The sequence below is a fragment of the Tarenaya hassleriana genome, unplaced genomic scaffold (genome assembly GCF_000463585.1).
Source record: "Tarenaya hassleriana unplaced genomic scaffold, ASM46358v1 Cleome28, whole genome shotgun sequence".
Classification (NCBI taxonomy): Eukaryota; Viridiplantae; Streptophyta; class Magnoliopsida; order Brassicales; family Cleomaceae; genus Tarenaya; species Tarenaya hassleriana.
In genome coordinates, this window is record NW_010966021.1 from 656739 (window position 1) to 674175 (window position 17437).

The window sequence follows — 17437 nt, forward strand, 5'->3', positions numbered from 1 at the left end:
CGCTCTTCCAATAATCGCAGAGATCCAAAAATTTCATTTCGGAGTTCCTTTCTCAGTCTGCTCATTTCTTGCTTCTTGTTTTGGCAGCTCTGCTACAACGACAAGGAGTTGATGTTAAAGGCCTGATCAAGACTTCTCCCTCCAAAGACGAAACTCAGCCACACATTGACGGAACTGGAAATATCCAGGTAGTGACCATATGGTCTGATTAAGTTATAGCATAAGCAAACAAAGCCTATTGATTGTGTTTCTATGATAGTATTACCGGATCTTTTGCAGGTTTGGCATATCAATGGTGAGGAAAAGATCCTTCTTCAAGCTGCAGAGCAGTCGAAGTTCTACAGCGGAGATTGCTACATCTTCCAGTACTCGTATCCTGGAGAGGACAGAGAGGAATATCTTGTAGGAACTTGGTTCGGTAAGCAAAGTGTCGAGGTAACTAAAATTCTTCATGAACTTTTTTTTTTTCGCTGGTCTGAACATGATTCATTCTGCTAACTGTGCCTACTTGATTGTGCATTTTTGCTAACTTAACAGGAAGATAGAGCTGTTGCTGTTTCTATGGCGAGTAAGATGGTAGAATCCATGAAGTTTATGCCCGCTCAGGTGGTTCCGGTTCCTTTCTGCAATACAAGCTACAGAAGTTTTACGTAATTCGATATTTGATTTCTGTTATTGATTCTGTGTAGGCTCGGATTTATGAGGGAAAAGAACCGATTCAGTTTTTCGTGATTATGCAAAGCTTTATCACTCTTAAGGTTTGTCAGATTTTCAGTTCTCGGAGTTTTAAGTGCTAACTCTTTTATGTTTTGCCCAGAAGCCATTTTTTGTTCGAACTTTACGTTTGACAATTTCTTCAGGGTGGCATCAGCGACGCATTCAAGAAGTACATTGCAGAGAACGAGATCCCTGATAACACTTATGACGAGGAAGGCATTGCCTTGTTTCGGATTCAAGGTTCTGGGCCAGAGAACATGCAAGCAATTCAGACAGACCCAGTATGTGTACCCAACTTAATAGTCAATATAATGAAAAGGGATCATAATCACCAAAGACGTAAGATCAGGACAAAGAGAGGAAGACAAGATATTTGCATGATTTAGTTATATATATCAGCCCGCATGAACAACTACCATTTTCTTGCATTATAAAAGATTCATTTCCGTACACCCATATTTATGTTCGAGTCAAACAGGTGGCCTCAGGGTTGAATTCATCGCACTGTTACATATTACACAGTGGTTCTACTGTTTTCACATGGTGTGGAAATCTCACTTCCTCGGATGACCAAGAACTCATGGAGAGAATGTTGGATCTGATCAAGGTGACATCTGAGGCCAAGGCTGAGATCATGGGTTTCTCCATTTCGGTTTTTGTTGTTGGGTCTTTTCCGTATTGAAACCTCTCGTTCTTGGGTATTGTTTATGCAGCCTAATGTGCCGACAAAGCTACAAAAGGAAGGTTCGGAGTCGGAACAGTTCTGGGAGCTGTTAAGCGGAAAAACAGAATATCCAAGCCAGATGATTAAAAAGAAGGCAGAGAATGATCCTCATCTCTTTTCTTGCACCTTCTCAAACGGTAAAAAGCATAAAGCTCATCTCTTCTCGGGATTTTTGCTTCGTTTCGTTTCGTTTTCACCTTTTTTTTCTCATCCTCAACTGATGTGAACTGTCGTTTTTTCCAATTCTTATGGTCGGGCTTTGTTATCCGGCAATCATTCTACACAATTGTGCTGTCTTACCAGAAAACCTGAAGGTAGTTAGCCTGTCTCTGTTATGATCACACATCCACCATGCATTCTCCCATTATAAGTTCCCCATTGCCAGGGAATTATGTTGCATCTAGTACAGTTTCGTTCTTATCAATCTCATATCATTCATGACATGAATCATGATTCATATCATGATGAAACCATATACATGGAAAGAGCGGTGTGATTAAATTATCGATGGCTCGTATAGTGAAACGTTTTTTTTTATCCTCTTCTGCAGGTTACAGAGATCTTCAACTTCACACAAGATGATTTGATGACTGAAGATATCTTCATCCTGGATTGTCACACCGAGATCTTCATATGGGTAGGGCAACAGGTCGACCCTGAGAAAAAAACACAGGCTTTAGCAATTGGAGAGGTAAGTAAGAGCCCCATGATTTTTCGGGTCGATTAGAGAGAACAAAATACTATTTGCTGGACAGAAATTGTTATCCCAGGAACTGATAACGGTCTGATTCTCTGCAGAAATTTCTTGAGCACGATTTCCTCCTTGAAAAGCTGCCTCATGAGGCTCCGATATACATTGTTACCGAAGGAAATGAGCCTCCATTTTTCACTCGGTTCTTCACCTGGGACTCTTCAAAGTCTGCAGTAAGTGACTTCTGCTTTCATTTGTTCTAAATCTTTTGCAGAAGCTAACAGTTTAAGCAATACACCGCTTGCAGATGCATGGAAACTCTTTCCAGAGGAAGCTTGCTATCCTGAAGAACCAGAAGCCGGTTCTAGATGTAAGCTTTGCAATAATCTAATCACATATGTCGGACCACATGCAAAATTCTAACTTTCGTACAAAGCTGTTTTGCATTAATCTCCAGATGCTTGTCCTAGTCTCTGTCTTCGGTTCAGAGGCAATATTGTGTTTCCATGAATTCATGCATATTTTGTTACGATCAGAAAAAGAAAAGGAGGGGACCTGTTTTCAGCAGCCGGTCCAGCGTCCCAGACAAGCCACAGGCCCGCTCGAGAAGTGTGTCATTCAGTCCAGACAGGGTTCGGATGAGGGGACGGTCCCCTGCCTTCAACGCTCTCGCGGCTAACTTTGAGAACCCGAGTGCAAGAAACCTCTCAACTCCACCGCCAATGGTCAGCCCGATGGTCCGGAAGCTTTACCCGAAATCTATTGCCCCTGTCCTTGGGAAACTCGCCTCAACATCCTCGGCCATTGCTGCTCGTACAGCTCTTTTCGAGAAAACTCCACCGCCCATTCAGGAGCAACCTACTGAACCCGGCTCTTCTGAAGGTATGCTCCTTTTGTCGCAAGCACCTTGGCCTTTACTCTTCTAAATCTTGAAAAATAAAGAAAAAAATGCAGAAATTTCTTGTGATAACTTAAAATTTAACCACCATATCACGCAAGAACTTTACCGTTTCACATACTTTGCCATTGCTACCATCTCGAGGTTTATCAAGAATCGAGAATGAGCAACTCTTGGATAAAGTGATGGTGATGTTGGTGAAATATCAAGATATATATATATATATATATATTGTCGATTTCTATTTTTGTTTTCTATGGATGAAGCAACAGTACAGATGGAGGCAGAAAATGCAACGACAGAGACAGAGGAGACAAAGGGAGAAAAAGAGAGCAATCAAGATGATGTTAAAGGAGAAGAAGAAACCGAAGAAGAGATCGATCTCCCGACTTTTCCTTACGAACGCCTCACCACAAACTCAGAAGACCCTCTTCCTGACATCGACGTTACCAAAAGAGAGGTAAGAACCATGAAAAAAACCTTCCTCTGAAACAGCTATGGCTGTCATTTGGTAACATGAAAGACTTGCGTTCGTGTCCAGACACAAAGTATAAGAACAGTTTCGCGGATAGATCGCCCTGGCCAAGATTATCCTACGTTCATAATTTTCATTACCCGAAATCGTTATGCAGGCGTACCTGAGTTTGGAAGATTTCACGGAGAAATTTGAGATGACAAAGAAGGAATTCTACAAGCTGCCCAAGTGGAAACAGAACAAGCTTAAAATGTCTGTTTATTTGTTCTGAAGAAACCTCCTCTGCAGTCCCGTTTCTTCTTCATCCGAACCCAGAATCTTTATGTTCTCCAGTTGAAGAACAATGGCGCATAAGGACAGTAAGTTCTCACTTTGGTTTCTCTCAGAGACAACATACCTTTTTTTTGTCCTAAGATGCTTAGAACAATCTGATTGAGCAGTGTTCTCTTTCTGCTTTGTCGCAGTTTGAAGAAACCCTTTTCCTCCCCTGAAACTGAAAGGCATTCATACATCTCTTCCATCTTCGAGTTGCTGCATCGTCTCCAGATAAATATAACATATATGACGTATTTATACGCATAAATCCTGATTTTTTTTCTTAAAATTTGTTTACACTGATCCGTTTGTTGTGATTTTGAGACTATTTTTAATTATATTACTGATGAAATTATGAGATATGTAAATCGAACGGTGTAGAGAGAACAATTGGTCATTTTATTCATTTCTGTTCTGTTAATTATAAGCTAAAGGCTGACTGACTCTTTAATGGGAAACCCGGAAAAAAAAAATATCTACACCGCGTCGATTTCAAACTACAATTTTCTAAATAAACTTTATCTATCTAAAATTACGTTATAGATATGATTATAATATATATATATATATATACATATACACACACACTAAAAGTTAGGATTTTAAAGGATAAAATACATTTATCAGGAAAATTTAATTATCTATAAATCGAAATAATCTAAGTATTCATAAAAATATCAAAAAAGTTATTGTATTATTATTCTATCATTTTAATCTTAAATTGGCAATATATATTTAAATATTAAATTATAATAGTAAAAATATCAAATATTGAATTAAAAATATAAAAATTAAGAAAAACAATAATTTGTAGATTTTTTATTTAATTTTTCTATTTATTTGTAGTTGGTCAAGTTTTTAAATGGATATGGTTTAATGACTATGATTTATTTTTTTGGGATTTTGTTAAATAGCCCATGATTGTTCAGATTTTTTGATAAATAAGTCTGAGAGTAAATGTTTTAAGAGTTGTATTTTTTCAATTTTTATATATGTGTTGATTGAGAAATTGGAGGATTAATCTTTGTATTAAAAAAATAGAGATTAAAAAGAAAAAGGGGTTTGGAGGAAACCGTAACAGTAATTAGAAGAAGAATGGAACGGAGACGTGTACAAAACGATGCGGACAAAACGGCGAAAAGGGTGCAGGCGCTTTTTCCACTGAGTGAACAAGAAACAAGCGGAAGAAGACGAAACACGACGAAGCACACGAAGGCGGCGGCGAATCTTGGCTTTCCGATCTTCTTCTCGGTTATCGTGGTTTCTGCATTCGCCATGTCGGCCGAGCGTCTTCCCGTCGAGCAAACCAAGGGCGTCAATGGCCTCGACAAGATCGTCCTCCGCGAGTCTCGTGCCCGCTCCGCCGAGGTACTCCGCCTCTCTCTTTCTCTCTTGCTCCGCCGATCCCAATCCGAGACCCGATCGATTTCTGTGTCGGAGATCGGTGTTGTCCTGTGATTATTGTTGTGCTTTTACCGCATCTCTGTGTATGGTTATGTGTTCTTGTCGGGGTTAGGGGTTTAGAGGTGGTGAATGTGTACTGTATCAGTGTATGCATGTGTCACGGGGAAGAACCGGATCCGTGTATTTTTGCGCTGAATCTTCCACGAGAAATGCGCAATGTTTGTGATATTAGGAAATTTTTTTATTCGATTAGATTGACGGGAGAATCCCCTGGTGCTGATCTGTTGATTTGGTCATATAGAGTGGCGAATTGATGTTTGACTTTTCTTGTAGATTGAGTCGATCATCAAATTGGGAATGAGGCTCTCAGCGATTTGTCATTAAAGTAACTGCTGCTGACCATTCCATATTGAGTCCATCTCTGGTTGCAGATGGATTCCCCTAAACATTCCTCTGTAAATACTGTTTGTATAAGAATTAAGAGTTTCATCTCTGCATTGTGCTGCCGAATCGTTGGCTTTCACTTATTTGTTTGCAAGTTTTTCTCTGCAGTATACTTCCTAGAGTGTGAGCACTTGTTGCTTTTTGTGTACAGTTATTGATTTGTTTGGAGCGTATTTCAGGTTTACTTGTATGGTGGTCATGTGACATCATGGACGAATGAAAATGGGGAGGAGTTGCTTTTTCTCAGTAGCAAGGTACTGTAGATTTAACTCTCTGATAACTCGGAATTCAGCTGCTTTGACGAAATTCAACCTAGCTGTCTGAATTAGATTATCCTTTAACGATTGGCTTGTAGTACTTAAGATGGTAGATTTGGGTAACTCTTTGCTGCTGTTTTTGTGCCCCTCAGTATAATGGGTATCAAATTCATTCTGTTATGGTATGGTTCCAGCTTCCTATCCTTTTCTTCTTAAATGGAAAGAAGTGAAAGTGTAAAAGAACAGTTACATTCTTCCTTCACGTGTGTGTGTGTGTCCAGTTCCCTGCTTGCTTATTCCTATCCTGTGCCTAGTTAATTTTGCTGGTGGTGTTGAGCTGTCCAGGTTATGTGCATATATGAGTTCAGAGTTCCAAATGATTGAAATTATCCATGATGCATTGTGCAGGCTATATTCAAGCCTCCAAAACCGATTCGTGGAGGAATTCCATTATGCTTCCCGCAAGTATGTGTATTTTAGCAGTTCTTCCTTCTTGTTTGTTCTGTGGTACTTTTCACTTTTTATTGAAATGTTTTTGTATGTGCAGTTCAGTAACCTTGGTCCACTTGAATCCCATGGATTCGCTAGAAATAGGATCTGGAGCATTGATTCTAACCCACCTCCTTTGCCGTCAAATTCGACTTCTAAGGCTTTTGTTGATCTGATCTTAAGGCCGTCTGAAGACGATCTGAAGATATGGCCTCACAAGTAAGATTCTTCAAAACTTCCCTTTTCTGTATATCTTAAAACATTTCTTAAATATTTAACTCGAAACATCTACTAAAGAAGGTGGGGCTTCTCTCCTCCATAGTCCTCTCAAAGAAAAGCTGGAATCTTGAATTACTGACTGTATCCTTCTGTGTCTATCCAGTTTTGAATATCGGCTGAGAGTAGGCTTGGGAGTGGAAGGAGAACTGATGTTGACATCTCGTATTAGAAACACCAACTCTGATGGAAAGCCATTTACATTCACGTTTGCGTATCACACCTATTTCTCTGTTTCTGATATCAGGTAACAACTGCCTCAAGTATATTCTCCTTTTTCAATGAGTTGAGTTTGGAGTTTTTTTTATTGGAAAAGTTTGTAGGCCTCGATATCTAGCTAGAGAATACTCATATGTCAGTTACCATGTTTCAGTTTTTTACCAGGGATTGAAATTTCAACTTTGTTAAACATTAGCATGGATGTTCTCTCAAAACTATATTTGACTTGGTTCCAGACTTCTGTTTTTTCCTACCTTATCTCAGGGACTTGGAGTCCAATCACAATATGTTTCTTCTACCTATATTGTTTGACTAAGTAATTGTTATTAAATGGGGCTGTGCTGCCTGTTAACAGTATTCATCTCTCTTTAACAGAGACCCGTCCCTGCTGGCAAAATCATATTTTGGCATGTGATAAAAGCTTTTCTGCTGCTTTTAGTGCATTTTGTCGAGTTACCTCTGCTGCGTATGTTTCAGTGAAGTAAGGATTGAAGGATTGGAGACGCTGGATTATCTGGACAACTTAAAGAACAGAGAACGGTTTACAGAACAAGGCGACGCAATAACTTTTGAATCCGAGGTAAGTTTTGCGATCCATTTCACCAATTGACCGGCTATATATGAAATAACGAATTACGTTTCCATAAACTTAGAAGAGCTCTCAACTCAATTGAAAATAGGTGGACAAGATATACCTAAGCACTCCTACGAAAATTGCGATTCTGGACCATGAGAAAAAGAGGACTTTCGTCGTTCGCAAGGATGGGCTTGCCGATGCAGGTAAGATTGAATACAGGTTCTCCTTGTACGTACGTACACACATACATACATAAATACGTATATGCATATGGGTATGCAGTGGTGTGGAATCCATGGGAGAAGAAGTCAAAGACGATACCGGACATGGGGGATGAAGAGTATAAGCAAATGCTGTGCGTGGAAGCGGCTGCGATAGAGAAACCCATCACTCTGAAACCTGGTGAAGAGTGGAAAGGCCGTCTCGAACTCTCTGCCGTCCCTTCCAGTTACTCCAGCGGTCAGCTCGACCCTTCCAAAGTCCTCCAGTGATTTCCCTTCCCCACATATTCACTCACTAGCCTCACTTCCATTCCGTACTACAAACCCATCTATATATATATATATATATATATATACACGGTGATAGTGGTTGTGATAAATGCTTTTTTCATGCGTGAACGGACGGATGCTACAATGCTTGTTTTAATTAAAGCATGTCGGAACTGTTGTGAATCGGGTGGATATTCCTATTCCTAATGGTTTATTGCATAAATTTTATCGATACATGCGGAAGACGGCGAATTTGAGATGAGATTCGAATCAATCAATGTCTCCCCCTCAGTATAAATAATTTCCTACAAGGTGAAAAGTTCCAAATAAAAACAGCTCGGTCTTTTACTGCCTCCCCGGCTGTTGTGGAAGAAAGAAAGGTATTATTACGGGTGGCTTTATCAGATATTTTTAAAAAAAACGAACTCATGAATCTGTCCACATAATGAAGTTATCCCGACGTCTTCACATCATCAACAAATACAAAGCGTTTTCTCCTTCGAATCTCTTGTCATTGCCAAGAACCTCCTCGAAAATCCTCGAATCGGTCTCGCTCGCTAAATTTTGAGGCTTTTCTTTTTTAATTTTACTAGGAAATGGGTTTGCAATTTCTCTGAGAATTTTGGTGGTCGGAAAGCAGATGGGTGCCCTTTCGGGACGAGCTCAGATTCCGATGATGAACCTCTCGTTCTCGTCCGCCGACAAATCCCCTGTTTTCCTTTCGTCCTTCTTCAAGGTGCTCTGCCCAATTTCTTATTGATTGCTTTACGATTTGTGATGTTTACTGTTTTAATTTTGTTAGGCTTCCTTCAAGGATAAAGCTGTGAACCTTTTTTTTTCCTTTTGTTCATCCTTTTTTGGGGGCTAGATCGCAAGTTCAGATAGTTATGGGGTCTCTTCGAAATGCAGCGCGTTTCTAAGGGGCCAATTCCGGATAAAACGGTTCCTCCGGGTTCGGCAAACACGGGCTTCAACAGTACGAGCAGGTAAAATTCTTCTGCTCACTTATGTCGGATTTTACACAGGTTATGCAGATAGTATACGGAAGTAAGTTGGATACATACAAGAAGGTGACAACATAAGTTTTTGTGTGTGTGTGTGTGTGTGTGTATATATTGATTTTTCATGGGATTTGTATCTTTTTATGTCAATGTGTAATGCAGAGCACAACAGAGTAAAATCTTTGATAATCAAACTTTGTAATGCAGGTTTCTTTGTATATAATAATGGTTAGAATCACTTTTTTAATGATTAGTTCTCAAGATTATATATGTTTGAAATGGAAGGGAATGTGATTTCGCCGAGCTGCGTTCTTCCATTGACGGAAGAAAACGTGGAGAGAATACTGGACGAAGTCCGGCCGTCGCTAATGGCTGACGGAGGAAATGTCGCTTTACACGAAATAGACGGACTTGTCGTCGTTCTAAAGCTACAAGGAGCTTGCGGGTCGTGTCCAAGCTCGGCCATGACCCTTAGAATGGGGATAGAGACCCGTCTCCGCGACAAAATACCCGAAATCATGGCCGTCGAGCAGATTCTAGACACCGAGACAGGGTTAGACCTGAACGAGGAAAATGTCGAAAAGGTTAGAAAGGAAAGTACAGGGGAAAGATTGAAAATCTTGATATGTTCATTTCGGTCCTATGGTTTTGAAATCGATCAGAATGGCCCCTGATGACTCTGGTTCTGTTGTTGTTGTTCTCTCAGGTTCTGTCCGAGATACGACCGTATCTAGCCGGGACCGGAGGTGGGGAGCTGGAGTTGGTTGGGATCGATGGTTACGTGGTGAAGGTTCGGCTCGGCGGTCCAGCCGCCGGAGTGATGACCGTTCGTGTGGCTTTGACGCAGAAGCTTAGGGAAAAGATTCCTGCCATTGGAGCAGTTCAACTTCTAGATTGATTCATATACACTCTTATATCACCACTACATTCCCTTTTTTTTTCTCATGCATACAAAAAAAAAATTCACAGATCATGTACCAAGCTATATGTTATCATCATCCACATAAGTTTGATTCTTAGTTACTAGTAGTCATCATCGTCTTGGGACTGCGTATAAGTCGGAAACTGAAAGAGTTGACGCGAAAGCTCTGCGGGGGAAAGCTATGGCGACGGACATATTTTGGTTTCGTCAAAGGGTTGGCGTCACTGCTTCTGGTTGGATGCGTACGGAAAACCGAACAGATTCTGTAACATGTTTCTCTAGTAAGTCTTGGTAAGATTTTTTGCGTTCTCTCATAGAGGTTGCCACGTGGACCAATAGCAATGGGTAGTCTCTCGAGTGTCACGAAACAACGTAATATATGAAATCCACAACAGGTAAAATACCAAAGTTGACATTTCTGTTCGATCTTCATGTGTCAAAAAAATGTCGTAAACTTTTTCGGTTTCCTCCACAAATGCAAATTGAGGAGGTGAGGTACGTCGAAATTTTGCAAAACACAATGTTAGAAATCGCGGTAATGAAAAATAGGAATTCAAGACTAATAAATGAAATTAAAAAAAAAAAAAGATGCCCTCTTCATCATCATCTGATCTTTTTTCCATGAGAGATCGATCTTCCAAATCTTAAAAGTCTGTGTGTTCTTAGACGGTGTAGTGACCAGACGGTGTATCAATGTCCAAACCCTTCAGCTTCACCACAGACTCCACGTGCCCTTTCAGCGTGTGAAGCTCCCTCAACCTGTTCATCAATAATCCCATTTTGTGAAAAATAATAATAATATATAATAATAATCCGTTTTCATTGTTCATTTATCAGATTTTATTTTCAGAACAATTACCTGGCGATCTCAGCTCGTCTCTTGGCCTGCTCTGCAATCTCAGACAGCTCTCTGTAGCTCCCTTTCTCAGGTAAGATGCCGACAGCTTCTTTGGACTGAAGACCATGCAATGTCCTCTGAGCCAATGCCCATTGCGCCTCCCTCTCTTCCCTCCCGTAATCCTTCTTAGTCGTGAATGCCGTCTGATTCAACACGGATTTCAGTGTTTTGCCAGTCAGAATTCAGATTCAGAGATGGAAGTGGGAAGTGGGTACCTTGTTATCGAGAAGGCTGAGCCAAGCCTTTCCGCTCAGTATGTAACGGATGGCAAACTTCATCAGGTCCAACGGCACGTAGAAGACTATACTGTACAGCCAGATCACTCCTGCCCATCCCCACCCTATGCCCTTTATTCTTGCAAAACTCCAGTTCGCATATACAGCAATCAACGTTGCAACCTGCATGGAGTTCGCCCTTTTGTCAGAATCTGACAGTCCATTTCTAACAATACTTTGTCCGCAAGAATCGAGCTGTGGCACCATAATAAGCTTACCAGTTGTGCAAGAATGAAGGCGATGACCAAGAGCGTTCCAGGGCGTTCGACGTAAGACCAGCTTCGGGACCTTGTGACGAAAATAAGAGCCTGGCTCACTATACTGACTTGTAGGTAGAGTGCAGCCATCATCTCGTGTTCTCTGCCTCTCAAGTCCCTGACGCTGAACGTTTTCTGTATTGGTTTGAAAACTAGAGTTACTTATATTCTCCTTTTTCCTGACAGAACCAAAACTTTTTGTGCTTTGTAATGGGATTAGATCACTATACCGGAAAGAAATCGGTCTCATAAGCAGCCCAGAAGAATATGACTGTCATCAATGCCAGATAGCCACCAAGAACAATTCCGGTGGCAAAGATCTCTCTCAGTTTCCAGCTATCCGGTGTGGGGGAAGGCTTGACCCTGTCCTTCGATATTGTCATGATGGTACCTGGTTAACAATATAGCAACATCGATGCTCAGATACACACATGCTTATGCAATCACACAAGGTTGTTACTGATAAGCTCAAACAAAGAAAAAAAAAACTCACCGTCATTTAGAATAGCGATGATCAAAACCATAAACGGTGCAAAGTCGAACTCCCATATAAGAGCAATGAACATGAAGCCGAACTGCAAAGTTTGGGGCATGGGACACGAATATCAATGAATGCTTGCTTGATTGACAGAATATTTGAAAAAATTTCGGATTGTTTGAGACTTTTGCTTACCACGATACGGATGGTGATTGAAACTGCATATATCTGCAAATCACAACAGAAAACTACAAGGGTTAAACTCTCAAACACGAGTCGATGAAAAACAGAAGGAAGGCACTCACTGTGTAGTTCTTCATCCTCTGGAAAATCGCTCGGCTGGTCAGAACAGCACTGATAATAACACTGAGTCCAGGCTCGGTCAGAACAATGTCAGAGGCACTCCTCGCGGCATCTGTCGCATCGGCCACAGCGATACCAATGTCAGCCTTCTTCAGTGCAGGAGCATCATTCACACCATCTCCAGTCATACCACATATATGCTTCCTCTCTTGCAACTTCCTCACAATTTCATATTTGTGCTCTGAATACCAAAAAAAAGGAGAAAGAATATCTAAGGGTTATGTCAATATGTATAATGGCAAAGAAGACAATGTACTAACCTGGGAAGACACCGGCAAACCCATCTGCCTTCTCGATTAACTCTTCTACTGGAAGGGAAGCGACACTTGCGTCTTTATCTTGGCCAAGCAAAGAAGCAGATGGGTACATGTTTGATCCCATTCCGAGTCTACGACCAGTCTCTTTGGCTATAGCAAGTTGATCACCTAAAACCGTTTGGGCAAATAACAGAGATGAGAAACAGATTTCACTTAACGGAGAGGAAGTAGTGACCGAGAGCCAATTACCAGTAATCATCTTGACATTGACGCCAAGTTCTAGAGCTCGTTTGATGGTATCTGCACTGTCATGCCTCGGGGGATCAAAAAGAGGCAACAATCCGACAAATTCCCATGGACCACCACTGCTCTCTTTTGTTTTCTCAGGTACAACCTGAACAAGCAAAATGCAAATCACGTCATTGTTTTATCTCCAATATAAATCTGGAGTAGGAGTAGGAATTGTTCAAAGAATGGCAATCACCTGTCTCGCAACTGCCAGAGACCTCAGGCCACGTTCTGCAAATTTGTCGATAACAGAGTGGACTCTATTCCTGATATCTTGCCTAGCATTGCAGAGGTCAAGGATCTGAATTTCAAAAAAAATATGTTAATTAAGGGAAATGCCATATCAATCAAACTAAGCAGTAATGAGCAGTTTACCTGCTCAGGAGCTCCTTTGCTCACTCGGTGCCAGTTGACATCAGCATCGATATAAGTTAAAGCGGTTCTTTTGTCGACTGGATTGAATGGAAAGAAGTGAACCTCTCTAATACCAGCTCTTGCCTAAAACCATTGCCATACAGATTCGGTCATCAAAAAGAATGACAAGAACCAAGTTCAGTTTATTTAGGAACAGAGAAGATATATATATATATATATACCTCCTTTGGATCAGCAAGCATTCCAACCATGGCAGCATCAATTGCATCCTGGTTTTCGGTTCTGGAAGCCCTTGCAGCTAACAATATCACTTCATCTTTCTCCACACCCTTTGCGAAAACCTCAACCAGATTCTTGTCAACGCTAAGCTTGTTGAGAGTTAGTGTTCCGGTTTTGTCACTGCAGAGAACATCCATACCAGCCATCTCTTCGATGGCAGTCATACGCTTGGTGATAGCACCCTGCTGGGACAGCCTATGAGACCCAATAGCCATTGTCACAGACAAAACTGTAGGCATTGCAATGGGAATACCACCAATCAATAGCACCAGAAGATTGTCGATTCCATCCCTGTACTTGCGGTGTTGTATCGGGTACATGACAATGATCTCAATCACCATACCAACAGCGATGGAACATATACAGAAGTTCCCGATGGCTGTAAGAACCTTCTGGAAGTGACCAACTTGGTTGGTGCTATCAACAAGGTGAGCAGCCTTTCCAAAGAAAGTGTGGACACCAGTTGCAATAACAACTGCCTCGATTTCACCTTGCTTACAGGTTGAACCAGAGAAGACTTCATCCCCTGGACCTTTTGTTACAGGAAGAGACTCTCCAGTCAAGGCAGACTGATCCACCTTTAAAGGATCACCTTCGAGAAGACGGGCATCTGCAGGAATGATATCACCAAGCTTTATGCTAACAATGTCTCCAGGAACAAGGATAGCAGCCTCCTGCTCACTCCATTTGCCATCCCTTAGAACCTAGACAATGAAAAACCTAGTAGATCAGCTTCAACTTTCTCAAAGCAAAAACTTTGTCTGGATCTGGTAATGTACAGATGTTTGAAAACCAATGGATTAAGTACCTTAGTTTTAGGAGCAAGACCAGCCATGAGAGCAGCAGCGGCATTGCCGGCATTGTTTTCTTCAATGAAACTGATAGTGGAGTTGATAACCAAAAGGCAGACAATACCGACGAAATCCTGCCAATCTGGAGGCCTCCCGCCACCGTTGGCCAGCGCAATGGCCATGATGGCAGCTGCCTCCATTACCCACGAGAGTGGATTCCACATGAACCCTAGAAACTTCAAGAACTTACTCTCCTGTTTTTATTAACATACAAGAAACAAACAAAAAAAAATGTTCAGTCAGCTCGAGTGGAAATTCTTCAGTTTCCAGGCATTGGAAGCTTACCTTCTTCTCCTCCAATTTGTTGGGTCCAAATATCTGGAGCCTGTTCTCCCCTTCTGCTGTCGTTAAACCTTCTTTGGTACATTTCAACTGCTGGAAAACTTCCTCGACCGGAATTTTCTCCTACAACGTCAGAGTTATGTATGAACACTACCATTTCTTCAAAGTTATATATATATATATATATATATATTCTTTAAAATAAAATAAAAAAGATTCGGTGGGGCCAGGCCCATGCCTCCATATTTTTACTTCGTAACGCTAATAGGGCATCACGGCCTATAGGCCATAATCGAATTCCAACAGGGGCAAAATCGTCAAACTAGCAGGCATGAATCATGATGCAAAAACAAAAAAGTTTTTTTCACAACAGAAGATAACATGTTTTTCTACCTGCAGAAAGAATTATGAGCCCAATAAATGAGGAGAAGACCGAAATTCGGGGATTGTAACGCAGAGGAAATAGGACACAACTCTCTCGAATCGATAGAATTCCTTTTTGAAATTTAAATAAAATAAAAGCAAAAAACACATGTTGTTATTATATGGGCGTATATTTATAGGATATATTGATTTAATTGAATTTTTTTCTGAGCCCTAAATTCGAAAATCAAACGAAGAAGAAGAAAAGAAAATTTTCAAACCACCGGACTCTAGTTCTACGAGCCAAGATTCCCAGGAGACTGCATGAAACAATTAGGACTGTTTGATGAGCGAGAAAAGGGAAGAAAAACTTGAGAAAATGAAAAGATGATGAAAAACTCTTTGCACCAACCAAAACATATACGAAGAAAATCATAAGCAAACCCACTCTGCCCAGAAACTCGATCAGGGAAAGTTTGAGCGATGGAATCAAATCAAAATACGAATCTCAATTCGAATTCGAGTCGAGATGCGTCCGAGTACATCGAGCGCGCGCGCGCACAGCAAAAACTTTCCCGAGAAAACGAGAGAAAATGTTACCAGATCAACAGTCTCGTTTCTGATGTCCTCGAGAGATCCACCATCGCCCTTCCCGGTCGCCATCATCCTCCGCCGAGAAATAGGAGAAGAAGAACAGAGAAGAGATCAGATTCTTCGGCAACGAGAGGAAGTGAAGGAAAAAAGTTCGGTGGCTGAGCAATGCGAAGAGACGGCCAATAGCGCGCCTTGTATTTATACCCCTCGTCTCTGGTTGAGACGACGTCGTTTCAACTCTTCATACGGACCCCCCAGAACTCTATAGACGCACCACCACCATTCTTCGTAATAATATTTTGCTAATGATGACGTCGTAATTTGTGATAACAAGAAACCATAATAATTGGCAATATCGCATAATTTGATTTAATCAAGGTATTTATTTTTCACAATGTTATGGGAGGGCAAATTTATCTCTTTCCATATATATCGATGGTAAAATCTATATTAATATTTCATAATTACTATACCATTCCGGCAAATGGTCATATAAAAGTGTCTAATTTTAGCAAATAGATATTTTTATGGCAAATACCACGATTATTTTCTCACTAAAAAGCACTGGACACACCCTCCTAATTTGGCTTCCAAAAATAATATTTTTTATTTTCAAAATGCAAAGTTTTCTGAATCATCAAGTACGTCGACAGAATGGCAGATATTGAAAATTATGAAAGAATAAAAATATATAGCATATAGTACTAAATTAATATCGAGAGATGAATAAACTTCTTATAAATAGCATCGGAGCATCATTTTTCATATAAATCGTTCTTACAATATAAAAATTATTGTCTAAAATTAAATAAAAAAATAATTTAAAAATACTTGAGTATACTGCATTGGCAATCCAATACTTGGAATATAACACTGCTACGGTTGAAAATGTTGCAACCCTTAAATTGCATTAACAAAATATACGGATTTAAAAAAAAATAAAGAAAAAACTAGTCAAAAGGATTTTTGTATACAATATAATATAATATATATACATATATATATATATATATATATGTATATATATAGGGTTTATTAAGTGGCTTTCCGGTTTCTCGTAGATTAAACGAATGTCTCTTGGATTTGGACAAGAGCTTTGATATTAAAAAATTTAATAGGGATATTTGATCGGCTCTTTGACATGATAATGCTTGGCATATTCTCTTACTTGTATACACATTTTAATTTATATATTTGTATAAAAAAACAATATAACAAAATTTAAAATGATTGAATGACATTGTATAACAACCTTTTGGAGGAAAAAAAAAAGAGCCAGATCATAGAACAACTAGGACGTAATTTTATAAAATATATCCATAGCAACTTCTCAAAAAAAAAAAGGACAAATAAGAAACTTTATACCATCACTATTAATCAACCAATGGAACAGAATTCAAATATGAATACATTGAACATTTCAAAACTATCATCATATATATATATATATACACACACGCGCGCATTGAAGTATATGTAAATGTATATGAACGGATATATAAATATGTATTTGTCTTCTTTTTTTCAGATGAGAGATTCGTTATTCGTTATGGATAGTATTTATTGAGGTATAGATGAATCGTTATAAAAGTGTTTAAATTCGTTTCGAGTAATTAAAAATAATAATACAACCACTACATATATGATCGTTTTTTTTATCCATCTTGTGGTGGTCGAGTGATAGAGACTTGAGGTTGTCGGATTGCAAATCGGTCGTTAGACGTTCAGAATAGCCGGTTCGACTCTACGTGCAAAAAGAAGATGTATAATTTAACTCCAAATCAGTAGAGATATAATTGATCGAAAGTTCAATGAAATTACTAATTATAAAAAGAAACATATGTTATGTTTTTTTTCTTTCTATGAGGAATAGATTAAACATCAATACATAGCGTGCGGATACCCTTTGAGATCGGGGTCGAATTTTCAATTACCCTTCTTTCATTTAAAAGGACGGAATATAAAAGACTACACTTT

At 39.8% G+C, this 17437-nt stretch overlaps 4 protein-coding genes across 9 annotated transcripts in view; 3 read left to right on the plus strand and 1 right to left on the minus strand.

The window, feature by feature from the left end:
- The window catches only part of LOC104817781 (villin-5), an 8443-nt gene extending 4208 nt beyond the window's left edge, over window positions 1-4235 (plus strand). For 5 of the 6 annotated variants that reach the window (XM_010547097.1, XM_010547098.1, XM_010547099.1 and 2 more), the window contains 15 exons: window positions 88-188; window positions 280-435; window positions 538-606; window positions 690-758; window positions 861-998; window positions 1196-1324; window positions 1431-1578; window positions 1745-1755; window positions 1992-2132; window positions 2240-2365; window positions 2440-2502; window positions 2669-3014; window positions 3297-3490; window positions 3663-3864; window positions 3970-4235. In XM_010547097.1, the coding sequence (XP_010545399.1) occupies window positions 88-188; window positions 280-435; window positions 538-606; window positions 690-758; window positions 861-998; window positions 1196-1324; window positions 1431-1578; window positions 1745-1755; window positions 1992-2132; window positions 2240-2365; window positions 2440-2502; window positions 2669-3014; window positions 3297-3490; window positions 3663-3776 (1805 nt within the window). In that variant the 3' untranslated portion in view covers window positions 3777-3864; window positions 3970-4235. The remainder of the gene's footprint in view (window positions 1-87; window positions 189-279; window positions 436-537; window positions 607-689; window positions 759-860; window positions 999-1195; window positions 1325-1430; window positions 1579-1744; window positions 1756-1991; window positions 2133-2239; window positions 2366-2439; window positions 2503-2668; window positions 3015-3296; window positions 3491-3662; window positions 3865-3969) is intronic. The other variant, XM_010547103.1, reaches the window with a different exon arrangement.
- A 677-nt stretch (window positions 4236-4912) lies between these two features.
- LOC104817785 (putative glucose-6-phosphate 1-epimerase) lies at window positions 4913-8196 on the plus strand. Its single transcript, XM_010547107.2, has 8 exons — window positions 4913-5188; window positions 5848-5922; window positions 6334-6390; window positions 6473-6633; window positions 6797-6937; window positions 7387-7489; window positions 7590-7689; window positions 7769-8196. Exons 1-8 carry the CDS (start codon window positions 4916-4918, stop codon window positions 7975-7977), a joined length of 1119 nt encoding a protein of 372 aa, XP_010545409.1. The 5' UTR covers window positions 4913-4915; the 3' UTR covers window positions 7978-8196.
- A 220-nt stretch (window positions 8197-8416) lies between these two features.
- Window positions 8417-10011, plus strand: LOC104817786 (nifU-like protein 3, chloroplastic). Its single transcript, XM_010547108.2, has 5 exons — window positions 8417-8524; window positions 8618-8713; window positions 8846-8963; window positions 9264-9562; window positions 9685-10011. The coding sequence occupies exons 1-5, from the start codon at window positions 8423-8425 to the stop codon at window positions 9874-9876; spliced, it is 807 nt and encodes a 268-aa protein (XP_010545410.1). The 5' UTR covers window positions 8417-8422; the 3' UTR covers window positions 9877-10011.
- A 290-nt stretch (window positions 10012-10301) lies between these two features.
- Window positions 10302-15607, minus strand: LOC104817787 (ATPase 2, plasma membrane-type-like). Its single transcript, XM_010547110.1, has 16 exons — window positions 15467-15607; window positions 14507-14626; window positions 14179-14415; window positions 13313-14074; window positions 13092-13214; window positions 12913-13017; window positions 12678-12822; window positions 12432-12596; window positions 12114-12352; window positions 12004-12036; window positions 11824-11905; window positions 11561-11721; window positions 11292-11465; window positions 11014-11196; window positions 10760-10941; window positions 10302-10659 (listed from the first exon to the last, which is right to left on the minus strand). Exons 1-16 carry the CDS (start codon window positions 15530-15532, stop codon window positions 10563-10565), a joined length of 2874 nt encoding a protein of 957 aa, XP_010545412.1. The 5' UTR covers window positions 15533-15607; the 3' UTR covers window positions 10302-10562.
- Between the last annotated feature and the right edge of the window lie 1830 nt (window positions 15608-17437).